We start from the raw sequence: 12,614 nt of genomic DNA on the forward strand, positions 1-12,614 counted from the left end.
TCACTATCCTATCTACCTGCGACTCTACTTTCAAGGAGCTATGAACCTGCACTCCAAGGTCTCTTTGTTCAGCAACACTCCCTAGGACCTTACTATTAAATGTATAAGTCCTGCTAAGATTAATTTTCCCAAATTGCAGCCCTTCGCATTTATCTAAATTAAACTCCATCTGCCACTCCTCAACCCATTGGCTCATCTGATCAAGATCCCATTGTAATCTGAGGTAACCTTCTTCGCTATCCACTACACCTCCAATTTTGGTATCATCTGCAAACTTACTAACTATACCTCTTATGCTCACATCGAGATCATTTATATAAATGTGAAAAGTAGAGGACGCAGCACCGATTCTTGTGGCAGTCCACTGGTCACAGGCCTCCAGTCTGAAAAACAGCCTTCCACCACCACCTTCTGTCTTCTACCTTTGAGCCAGTTCTGTATCCATATGGCTAGTTCTCCATGCATTCTATGAGATCTAACCTTGCTAACCAGTCTCCCATGGGGAACCTTGTTGAACGCCTTACTGAGGTCCATATCGATCACGTCTACTGCTCTGCCCTCATCAATCCTCTTTGTTATTTCAAAAAACTCAATAAAGTTTGAGAGACATGATTTCCCATGCACAAAACCATATTGACCATCCCTAATTATTCCTTGCCTTTCCAAATACATGTCCATCCTGTCCCTCAGGATTCCCTCCAACAATTTGTCCACCACCAACTTCAGGCTCACTGGTCTACAGTTCCCTGGCTTGTCCTTACCACTTTTCTTAAATAGTGGCACCATGTTAGCCAACTTCCAGTCTTCCGGCATCTCACCTGAGGTAATCAATGATTTAAATAAACAGCAAGGGGCCCAACAATCACTTCCCTAGCTTCCCACAGAGTTCTAGGGAACACCTAATCAGCATCCAGCACTTCTTCCTCTGTAATATGGACCATCTATTTCCCTACATTCTATATCTTACAAGTCCTTTTCTACAATAAAAACTGATACAAGTACTTATTTAGTATCTCCCCCATCTCCTGCAGCTCCCACACAAAGGCTGCCTTGCTGATCTTTGAGGGGTCCTGTTCTCTCCTTAGTTACCCTTTTGTCTTTAATGTATTTGTAAAAACCCTTTGGATTCTCCTTAACTCTATTTGCCAAAGCTATCTCATGTCCCCCTTTTTGCCCTCCTGGTTTCCCTCTTAAGTATACTCTATTGCCATTATATTCTTCTAAGGATTCGCTCGATCTAACCTACCTATACCTGACATATGCTTCCTTGTTTTTCTTAACTAAACCCTCAGTTTCTTTAGTTGTCCAGCATTCCCTATACCTATCAGCCTTTTCTTTCACCCTAACAGGAAAATATTGTCTTTGGATTCTCGTTTTCTCATTTCTGAAGACTTCCCATTTTCCAGCTGTCCCTTTAACTGCGAACATGTGCCCCCAATCAGTTTTTGAACGTTCCTGCCTAATACTGTCAAAATTAGCCTTTCTCCAATTTAGAACTTTCACTTTTAGATCTGGTCTATCCTTTTCCATCACTATTTTAAAACTAATAGAATTATGGTTGCTGGCCCCACTGACACCTCAGTCACCAGCTGTGCCTTATTTCCCAAGAGTTGGTCAAGTTTTGCACCTTCTCTAGTGGGTACGTCCACAGACTGAATCAGAAAATTTTATTGTTCACACTTAACAAATGCCTCTCCATCTAAACCCTTAACCCTATGGTAGTCTCAGTCTATATTTGGAAAGTTAAAATCCCCTACCGTAACCACCCTATTATACTTACAGATAACTGAGATCTCCTTAGAAATTACTCAATTTCCTGCTGACTATTAGGGGGTCTATAATACAATCCCAATAAGTTGATCATCCCTTTCTTATTTCTCAGTTCAACCTGGATGTATTTCTGGGAGTATCCTCCCCCAGTGCAACTGTAATGCTATCCCTTATCAAAAACACCACTTCCCCCTCCTCTCTTGCCTCCCTTTCTGTCCTTCCTATAGCATTTGTATCCTGGAACATTAAGCTGCAAGTCCTGTCCATCCCTGAGCCATGTTTCTGTAATTGCTATGATATCCCAGTCCCATATTACTAACTATGCCCTGAGTCCATTTGCCTTCCCTGTTAGGCCTCTTGCACTGAAATAAATGCAGTTTAATTTATCAGTCCTACCTTGTTCTCTGCTTTGTCCCTGCCTGCCCTGACTGTTTGACTTGCTTCTTTTCTCAACTGTAGCAGTGTGACTGGAACTTAGTGCAGAATTTTTTTTATTTCAAAAATATACTTTATTCATAAAATAATTTGGTCTGTACAGTTGGTCATGCCATACATACGTAAACATTTGCATACAGAGATCAGAATTTATCATTTATATATACAGGTCTGTACATTTATCAATCATATGTCCATATATTTAGCTGAGGCGTCAGCAGAGTCCAAAAGACTGCATGGGCCCCCTGTTCCTCTTAGGCAGGCAGATTTTACACAGTGGTCTTTTCCCACTGCGCCTTGGCGGCAGCTGCCCCAAGCTTCAGCGCATCCCTCAACACGTAGTCCTGGACCTTGGAATGTGTCAGTCGGGGTCAACTCCTTCAGCTGGAAGATCAACTGGTTTTGGACCGCCCAGAGAGCATCCTTCACCGAGTTGATGATCCTCCAGGCACATTTGATGTTCGTCTCGGTGTGCGTCCCGGGGAACAGACCGTAGAGCACAGAGTCCTGCGTCACGACGCTGCTCGGGACGAACCTCGACAATCGCCACTGCATTCCTCTCCAGGCTTCTTCTGCATAGGCACATTCCAGAACTTAGTTGCTGAATGCACAGGCAAGCACTGGGAGTTAGTGCAGATTGTGTCTGGCAGGTACTGGAGGAAGTGCAGTGTCTTTTTAGGCTCACTTCCTTACAGTAGCAGTGAGAACAATGATGATTACTATGTAGCAACAAACGAGAAACATAAGGGTCCACTAGTAGATAAAATTAAATGTTACGAACATTAGAAAGTGAAACTGAAGGCTCTATATCGAAATCATGTCGCATTTCTAACAAAACAGAAGAGTTGACAGCACAAAATTTTGTATAATCTCAGAGAATCATAGAATTTTTGCAGTACGTAAGGATACTCTCTGGCCTATCGAGTCCATGCCGGTCATCAGACATCCATCTATTTTAATCCTGTTGTCAAGTACTTGGACCGTAGCCTTGTATGTTAGGGCACTTAGTGTTCTTCTAAAGAGCTCTTAAATGTCTTGAGGGTTCCCACCTCTACCATCTTCTACCAGATGTCCACAGCCCCCCGGGAGAAGAAATGTTTCCTCAAAACTAATCTAAATCATATTACTTTAAAACTGTGTCTGTTTGTTATTGGTCCCTCTGTTATTTGTAGGAATCAAAGATTGTGAAGGAGGATAGAAAAGAATAGAGTTTAAGTCACAATCAGATCATCTATGACTTTAATTCAATAGCAGAACAGGCTCGAGAAGCTGAATGTTCTCCTCATAATACATAAAGGTATATGGACTAAGCAAGGAAGGGTGAAATCTGGCCTTGGAGAGAGCCTCTGTGTAGTGTATTTTCCAGCTGCTATGCTAGGATACTTTGGCTTCCCTTAGACCAGGCATAACAGCTGTAGGAGCTATAGCAAAATTTACAGCCATAGAATAGTCTTCTCCCATTAAATACAAGATGTAAATTTACCTAATGCCAGCATTTAAAATTGTTGATTTGCATAGTAAAGGTGCTTGGTTACCTGCGCAAGAAAGCAATCGATGAGACTTGTACCTTAAATTTATGTAGAAATAATAGTTGTGTTCGGTAATTCTTGAACTATTTAGCTGGTTTCACAACTTGAGAAAATGTTATTCATATAAGTTAATGAAATGAAATGATCCCAAAAATGCTGAAGGAGACTTTTCTTCATTCAGCTTTATTTCAAGCTGCAATCAATAGTAGTGCAAACTTATATACAACCACCTGATGAAAAAGCAATGCTTTGAAAGCTAGTGCCTCCATATAAACCTGTTGGACTATAAACTGGTGTTGTTTTTTAACTGTTTTTTAACTTTGTCCTCTCCAGTCCAACACCAGCACCTCCAAATCATGACTGATAAATACAGTTTTGACAGAATTATTTGGAACCTAAGATCACACTTCAATTTTTTAATTGCATTTATTAGCTAAAAGCAACAATATTTTGGCTCTAGAACGCTGTTTCAGTTGTTGATCTTATTTCACGTTTCCTTAAAATGTTCTTTAAATTGCAGACTTCTGTTTTTCTCTTTGCCTTTTAGAACATTTTCATGCTAGAAGTGTCTTGCTCTCTCCAAGTTTGACATTCAAATTGACTGCACAAATCTCTTCCCTCATGCCATTCATTCTCCCAAGGACTTTAACAGTTAACCTTTCTAATGTATCACTGACATGGCCATATTTACAACAAAAGACTTTCAGTTTCTCTATCCTGATTATACATGCTCCACTGACAGTTGTCTGAAATTTAATTTCTCTATGTAAAATTTATTTTGCTTTGCTGAGTTTTTGCTGAGTTAAGGATGCTCCTGCTATTTTACTCCTTTCTTCATTTTTTTTCTCATAGATTAACCACAAATGATTTTAGAATAGTCTTGCCTTTCCTTGCTACCTTTGTTTTCCAGTGGGACTGTCTGTGATATTCTTTATTCTTTCAGAATCACCCTCATTAGTTAATCTTTCACAGGTATTTTCAAGGAAACTGCAATCCATGCAACTATAGTTAATTTAATGGCCTATAAACTAAATTATGTCCCAAGTGAGGCAATCTAGTCTGCTGTATTTAATGTTGTTCATTCAGTTACTCATGTATTGGGGACAACAGATGAATTAGGTTCAACAGCAGAAATTGATGGGAAAACTCAGCAGGTCTGGCAGCATCTGTGGAGAGAAAACAAAGTTAACGTTTTGGGCCCTTTTCAGAACCAATTGGGTGATTTTTTTTGTCAATCATCTTTGTTCTGTTTTGAAGTGATTTCCATTTAGTTTTCCTTATCGACTCACCTCTTCAGATCTTACAAGGTGCTGGTGAGACCACACCTGGATTACTGTCATTTCATTGAAAGCAGTTCAGAGAAAATTCACTAGGTTGATCTTTAGCTCGGAAGGATTGTATTATAGGTAAGTGTTAACCAGGTTTGGACACTGGAGCTTTAAAGAATGAGAAGTGATCTTGTTGAAACATATAGGATTCTTAGGGTGCTTGACAGGGTAAATGCTAAGAGAATGTTTCCCCTCATGAGAGAGTCTAGGACAGGAGAATAAAGGAGTGCCAATTTACGACTGAGAGGAGGAGGAATTTCTTCTGAGGGTTGAGAGCCTTTAGAACTCATTACTACAGGGTGATGTTGAGGCAGAGTCCTTGTCTATATTTAAGGCTGAGATAGATTCTTGATCAATTAGAGAATCAGGAGATACAGGGAAAACACTGGAATGTGGACGTGAGGAATGTCAGATCAGCCATAATCCAATTGAATGGCGGAGCAGTTTCAAGGAGCTGAATGACCTCCTCCTGATCCTATTTCTTGTGGTCTTATCTCAGCATTTTGTTTTGATCTCCTAGATTGTATTTGTGAAGCTAAATGTAAATTTGGGGAACTGTCTTCAACCCTCTTTAAAAACTTCAAAATGTAGTTGACCTTCAGGGGTCTGTCATTAAAATTTCATCATTGTTCTTTATGTTCTGGAGCTATTTTATTGTATTTATCCTTCTCATATCTGCATACTCTCCCAAAGCTGCCCAATGTAAATATTCATCTTTCTTTTTTACATCTAGTTACAATCAATGGTTCCATTTGCTGTTTCTTTGTAATAGGAATTAACATTTCTGTGTTCCTCACCTTTGTGTTGGTTTGCCTGTATTTTGTTCGATTAGTCCTGCGTCGGTTTGGATGGAAATTTACAACTGAAACGTAAACTTGTCTTTGCTAATCCTTATTGAAGGTTTCAAAGCAGCTATGTAATTCCAGTATTACATATTTCCAAAATTTGGAATCCATTTGGAACTTGCTCAAATTCCTGTAGTCCCTTTGTTATATTTAAAGCTGCTCATTCTTTGTTATTAGATACGCTGTTGAAATGTCAGCACATGCCATTCTGCATTTTAAGAAGGTCAAAAGAGGAAATGCAGGGAATTACCAACCATAAGTCTAACAACTGTGGTGGAAGTCTGTAATCAAGGATGGGATAACTGAAAACCTTGAAATTTTCAGTTAATCAAGTAGAACCAGCATGGATTCAAGATAGGTAGGCTATACCTGACAAACCTCATTGAATTATTTGAAGAGGTGACTTGGAGTGGAATCTCTATGGATTTGTTTATCTGGACTTCAAGAAGGCATTTAATAAAGACCACATAAGACATTTAACTGAAATAGAAGCCATGGAATTGAAAGCAAATTACTGAAGACAGAAAGTAGGGATAATAGGTAGACACTCAAATTGGCAGATTTTGGACAGTGGTGTCCGACAAAGATCTGTGTTAAGGCCTTATTTATTTGCAACTTAGTCACGTATGCTGATGACGCAAAGTTAGGTGGCATTGTAGACAGTATAAATGACAGTATAAAATTCCAAAGGGATATTGATAGACAAAGTGAATGGGAAAAACTGTGGCAGATGGAGTTCAAAATAAGCAAGTATCAATTTTGGACCAAACAAGGATAGATTGAGGCATTTTGCAGATCGTATGAAATTAAATACATTGGATGTCCAAGGAAACTTGGGGATTCAGGAGCATAAATCCTTAAAATATCACAAATTTTATAAATTTATTATTGTAAAAGAGTAAAACGTTTTCAATAAATATATGTCTAAACAAATCACAAGCAGGTGCAGAGAATAATCAAGAAAGCCAATGGAATTGCTGACCTTTATGTCTAAAGAACTGACATACAAGGATTCGGAAGTTATGCTGTAGTTACAAAATCCTGCTTAGACCCCACTTAGAGTACTGTGAGCAGATATAGACCACACCTTGGGAAAGGTATATCGGTCTTGGAGGGAAGATAATATACGTCTACAAGAATGGTAACTTAATTCCTGAAGTCAGATATGAAGAGAGATTATATAAATTAGGCTTGTTTTCTCTAGAATTGAAAAGGTTACAGAATGATCTGCCCAAAGTCGTCAGGATAATTTGGGGAAAAGAAAGGTTAGATTAACTATTGCTACTTGAGGATTCTAGGGCAAGGGGGCATAGACCAGAATTAGGTCCGGACATTCAGGAGAGATGTTAGGATGCACTTCTATACATAAAGGGTGGTAGATGTTTGGAACTCTTGTACAACTGGCGGAGGATGCAGCATCAATTATTGATTTTAGATCTGTGATTAATGAAATTTTGTTAGGCAGAAGTATTGAGGATTGTGGGCCAAAGGCAGGTTTATGGAGTTAAACCACAGATCAGCCACGATCCCATTGAAAGATGGAAGAAGCTTGAGGTGCTTAGTGGTCAACTGCTTTTCCTATGATTTGTTTATTTCCAAGTTGCTAGAGATATAAGAAATTGACTTGTGACGTTCTACACTAAGTGACTGATTTGGTTATACATAACAGCAGACTCCAGGGAGTTTATTCCTGCCAAAACTGACAGGGCTTACTTTGTTCTGATGCCTTTTTTTATTTATGCTGCTCTGCTTTACATCTTGATCGACTGACAATGTGGGAAGCACGTTTGATGTCTTGTCCTTTAGAGATGAATTAGTTCACCATAAAGTTGAGTTTTTAGACAAATCCTATTCAAAATTTAATCTGCTTTCATTTAAATGGAATAGAAATTTATTCTCACATATATTTGTCACCACACCACAATGCCTATATTGGCATCTCTAGATAATAAAAGATGCCCATGTTTCAGCATGGCATATCAGGATAGATTGGTAAGTTTTTAGGTAACTTTCATCATGCCTTAAACAAGAATAGTTAGAGTTTAAAAGCTGGAAGACATGAAACACAATAAATCTGAATGAATCCAGGACACTGTTACAGGATCTTGGAGAAATTGACTGGTACAAGAAGCAGCACCACTGTATCAACCAAAGGCAAATTTGGTAGGATATTATTGATAGATGAGGCGCTAGAGGCATGGTGCATGGAACGCTTTTGGGAGATTTCCAACCAGCCCAGCCCCATCTCCACAATCGAGTTCAGTGGCAGCTTTGCATGTCAACAGCTGAATGTCAAAATGGAAGAAACTTGCCAGATGAGAGGTCCAAAGAGCTATCAAGAACCAGAAGAACAGCAAAGACTCCTGGCAGCAATGAAGTAGCAGCAGAGCTATTGAAACATGGCAAGAACACTGTCACATAGAGCTTACAGACCAATTTAACAAGGTCTCGAAGACTTGTAGAGTAGTCATTGCCAAGTTATCAATGAGAGGGAACCTTAACAACTGAAACAACTGGAGGGCCATAATTGGCTGTCAGTACCTGTCGGTCTTCAGCACAGTACTTCAAAGATTGAAATCAGAAGTTGACTGTACCCATCACAAAGAACAGGCAGGTTTCCAGGCTGGCAGATCATGCTGCAAGCAGATGAGGAACATCAAAGAGCAGAGCCAATTGTCAAATTGTTTGTTATCACCTTTATTGATTTCTAGAAGACTTTCTGTAGCATTCATCGGCAATCAGTCTGGTACATCACAATACAATGTGGCATCCTGAAGTGTATATTAGCATCTTCAAAGCTATATACCAGTTACTACAGTTGCTGCATCAAGATCAGCACAGGCACTGTGGATTCTTTAAACATCATCATAAGGGTATGGTACTGCTACATTTTCTCAACTTTTTCCTCTTGATTACTGATTTCATAATGAGAAAGATGGTGGGTGCAGACTTCGACATCCTGTTGCAACACAGCAAGTTGATGATTTCTCTCTGCTGGACCAAGCATTGCATACACTCCAAGCTGTGACCATTAGTCTTGAGAATATTGATATTTAGGTTGGTGTATGCATTAGTGTAAGAAGGCTAAGACAGTGATGACTAAGCAATAAGACTCCCTACCCCAATCAGCACTGAATAACAGAATACTGAGGATGTTGACCATTTCCCATGAAATAGAGATTCACACACGAAGTGGTGAAGCAATATCAGCCCTCCAGTTCCTTCATGTAGTTGAGGTAGCCAATGTCATGATCAGCCATGAAGCTATGACGCTCTATGTCCATTGTGGTACCAGCTGCAATCTGTGCCAGCAAGACATAGAAGAAAATGACAAAGATATCATGTATGCTGGACATCTTTCATCATTGTTGACTGTGTAAGATCTTCATCATCAATTGGGGAGATAACATCACCAACGTAGTACCAAGACAACTGAAACAGGCATGACACATTTTTGTTTCCTGAATGTACTCCTGACCAGAGTGGCAGTAGCATGGATGCCATCAATGGAAAAAGAAGATAGGGCCCTAAGGAAGATCTGGCGAAGTACCTTCAAGAGCAGGACAGCACCTGATCTGGAGCAAAATAAATTGAAAGGAGCCAGGGCTAGTGGTGGACTCTTGTTGCCCATTGACTTGCACAGGTCCACAGGAGCTAAATAACTTCTTGTAACAAAGTAATTGTGATTATATCTTTCACTTTAAGTGATTCCTCAAATATAACTTCTCTAATTGCTTTAAGTTTTTGATTTAACAAGAATTATTGTATTGACAGAAATAGCTGTCATGTCTTTCTGCAGTGCAGCTTACATACTGTGGGAAAAATAATCTAAAGAATCTTCCCGTAAGTAACCTGCCTACATTGTCTGTATTGCATGGGTTATAAAGTGTAAGAATTTTTTTTTAAAATTCCTATTTAAAATAACAGTTTTCATTCCTATAACAGCATTTCACCTGTCCCTGGGTAAAAAGGATCTTATAGTTTTGTATTTAATTATTCTTTCCAAACACAGTGCACCAATAAAAAAAAACAATCTAATAGTCTTGAATAATGCTTTGGTGATATTTAGGACAAGCTTGGTCCTCTGAATTTCTATGCTCATAGACCATTCCTGGTAACCTCCCTTCCTACCCTCGACTCCCTTTCTAGCCTCTTCACCCTCCCTTCCACTCCTCCCTGCTACCAACCGCATTCATTCCTCCCATTCTCAAACCAGTTCGTACTCTTTGCCTGTCTTCACTTATCCCCACCTCACCCCCACCCCGCCCCTGCCACCCCCTCTATCTGCAGCTCCCCCTACACTAACCGGCTCCCCCCCACCCACCCACCCCAGTCCTGAAGAAGGGTTACACCCGAAACGTCGACTTCTCCACCAACTGATGCTACGTGGCTTGCTGTGGTCTTCTAGCCTCTTGCCTGTCTACCATGGATCATTCCTAGCTGCTATTGGTTGACAAATTATTCTAAAACAAACTTCACTGATCTAAAGTGGATGATCTAACACTTTGCACATTAAGCTGCAACTCAGATGTTTAACAGATCCCTATTCTGACATGGGTGAAATAGTTTTATTTTAATTTACTCTAATTATTTTCAGCATATTCAGAGAAGAGTTTGGGCGGCACGGTGGCACAGTGGTTAGCACTGCTGCCTCACAGCGCCAGAGATCCGGGTTCAATTCCCGACTCAGGCGACTGACTGTGTGGAGTTTGCACATTCTCCCCGTGTCTGCGTGGGTTTCCTCCGGGTGCTCCGGTTTCCTCCCACAGTCCAAAGATGTGCAGGTCAGGTGAATTGGCCCTGCCAAATTGCCCGTAGTGTTAGGTAAGGGGTAAATGTAGGGGTATGGGTGGGTTGCGCTTCGGCGGGCCGGTGTGGACTTGTTGGGCCGAAGGGCCTGTTTCCACACTGTAACTAATCTAATCTAATCTAATCTAATCTTTATGAGTTGCAATTTGTATTTGCACATTTTCAATTTAAAAACACCATGCATAATCTGTTCAAAAACTGAATATTTCATAAAATAAATCCTTGCACTGTTTACTGATTTGAAGTAATAATATCTGATGGTAGGTAAAAAAGAATTGATGGTGTGTCAGCACCATTAAATATTTTAAAATATGTTTTGCAAGTGAAAAATTATAGCTTTGGTCGAAGAAGCAGAAAGGGAAAGTTATGTATCCACTTAGCCAAAATTTACAGTAGTTATAATTAGTTATGGTATGAATTCTCAGAACTAGAATTGATGCTGGAAGTGAGGTCTGTTGTGAACAATCATACAGAGAAACAAGGTAGTAATATGGAAATAAATGAGCAGCATCAAGTAGATAACATACTTGGAGGAGGAGGTGTTATGATCATGTGGTTGACATTTATTATGTCCTTGTCATTTAAAGATCTAGACTGTGAAATGCATGTTCAAAGAAGGTTTACGCCAGATTACAAGTTACTTGTTCAGACTTTTAAGGGAGGTACCAAATAGGGAGAAAATATTTGTTTTTAAAAGCAGTTAAATAGTTTCAGTAACCCAGTAACAACTTAGAAACATACAACACAGAATGAGGCCATTAAGATTACTGTTGGTGCTGGTTAGATGAAGGAGTTATCCATATGGTCCCATTTCTCTTTCTTCTTGGCCATACATTTTTTTAAATTCCTTTTTGAATGTATGTCCAATTCTCTTGAAAGTTGCTATTAAATCTGCTTGCACTACCAGTGTATTCCAAATCACACCTTATGTGAAAAATATTTCTCCTTGTATTGCCTTTGCTTTTTTTTTGTTAGTTTTAAACCTGTATCATCCAGTTTTTCCTCCTGCCACTGCTACCAATTATGGAAAAAAAACACTCATTTATAATGTTTGTCACTCCATAACTGAGGAGGGATTGTAGTTTATTGATACACTTTAGATAATTGCAGCATGTAAATGTGTATTTATGCCTCTATTGTCTGTATCTTGCTCTAAATTCCTTCTAGTCTATGACTAGAGACCATTGGTAAGCAGAGTATATTTTTTGTTCATACATGATTTATTCTGCTAACAGCAATGAATGGCAAACAAAACTACTGCCAATCTGATGCAAAAAAGAGAATAATAAATTCTCCAACAACCATTGTAATGTAGCTGTATGGTGAGCTGTGGATTGCAGTAGGTGCCATATATCAAAACATCTTTATGATACAAGTATTTGTGGAAATAAAGTTTTGGTATAAAATGTGTTTAGAACAACTATGACGTAGGTTTTGTCCATTTTCTATTGAGAATTGGAACAAGCCTGTATTTTCTTTTAAGCAATATATCTTGTTACAGGCTTGAATTGGTTAAGTGAAACTATCATGCAACAGTTACCACCGGACACCATTCGACTTCTTTCAAGCTCTCAAACAATTTCCTCTGTTGTTAGTGTAGTGAAGGAACTTGTGGAAAATGCCTTGGATGCTAATGCAACAAGCATTGAAGTCAAATTAGTAAGTAACATTATTTTTATTTTCTAAATCAAGACTCATTCTAGCTCCACAATAATCATGTTCTATGTGGTTTGGAATTGAAAGTGATTGAAAAATGCTGATCCAAATCATTTGATCTACTGTTATTTGAAAAATATTTATGATTGGTAGGAATTGCACCAATATATTTAATAGGTTATCAGTAATGAATGCATTACCCTGAATTTGGAGATCATTGACAAATTTATGGAGAAGTCCAT

The 12,614-nt window shown here is 39.1% G+C and overlaps 1 protein-coding gene across 4 annotated transcripts in view; it reads left to right on the forward strand.

Moving 5' to 3' along the window:
• pms1 (PMS1 homolog 1, mismatch repair system component) overlaps window positions 1–12,614 on the forward strand; it is a 113,648-nt gene that overhangs the window by 5,898 nt on the left and 95,136 nt on the right. For all 4 annotated transcript variants that reach the window (XR_015757575.1, XM_043692840.2, XM_043692842.2 and 1 more), the window contains exon 2: window positions 12,218–12,375. Coding sequence is in view for 3 of the 4 variants with exons in the window: in XM_043692840.2 (XP_043548775.1) it covers window positions 12,244–12,375 (132 nt within the window). In the remaining variant the exon portion in view is untranslated. The remainder of the gene's footprint in view (window positions 1–12,217; window positions 12,376–12,614) is intronic.

Source organism: Chiloscyllium plagiosum, unplaced genomic scaffold (genome assembly GCF_037043375.1).
Source record: "Chiloscyllium plagiosum isolate Xiang-an unplaced genomic scaffold, Cpla_swu_hap1 HiC_scaffold_7, whole genome shotgun sequence".
NCBI classification, from domain to species: domain Eukaryota; kingdom Metazoa; phylum Chordata; class Chondrichthyes; order Orectolobiformes; family Hemiscylliidae; genus Chiloscyllium; species Chiloscyllium plagiosum.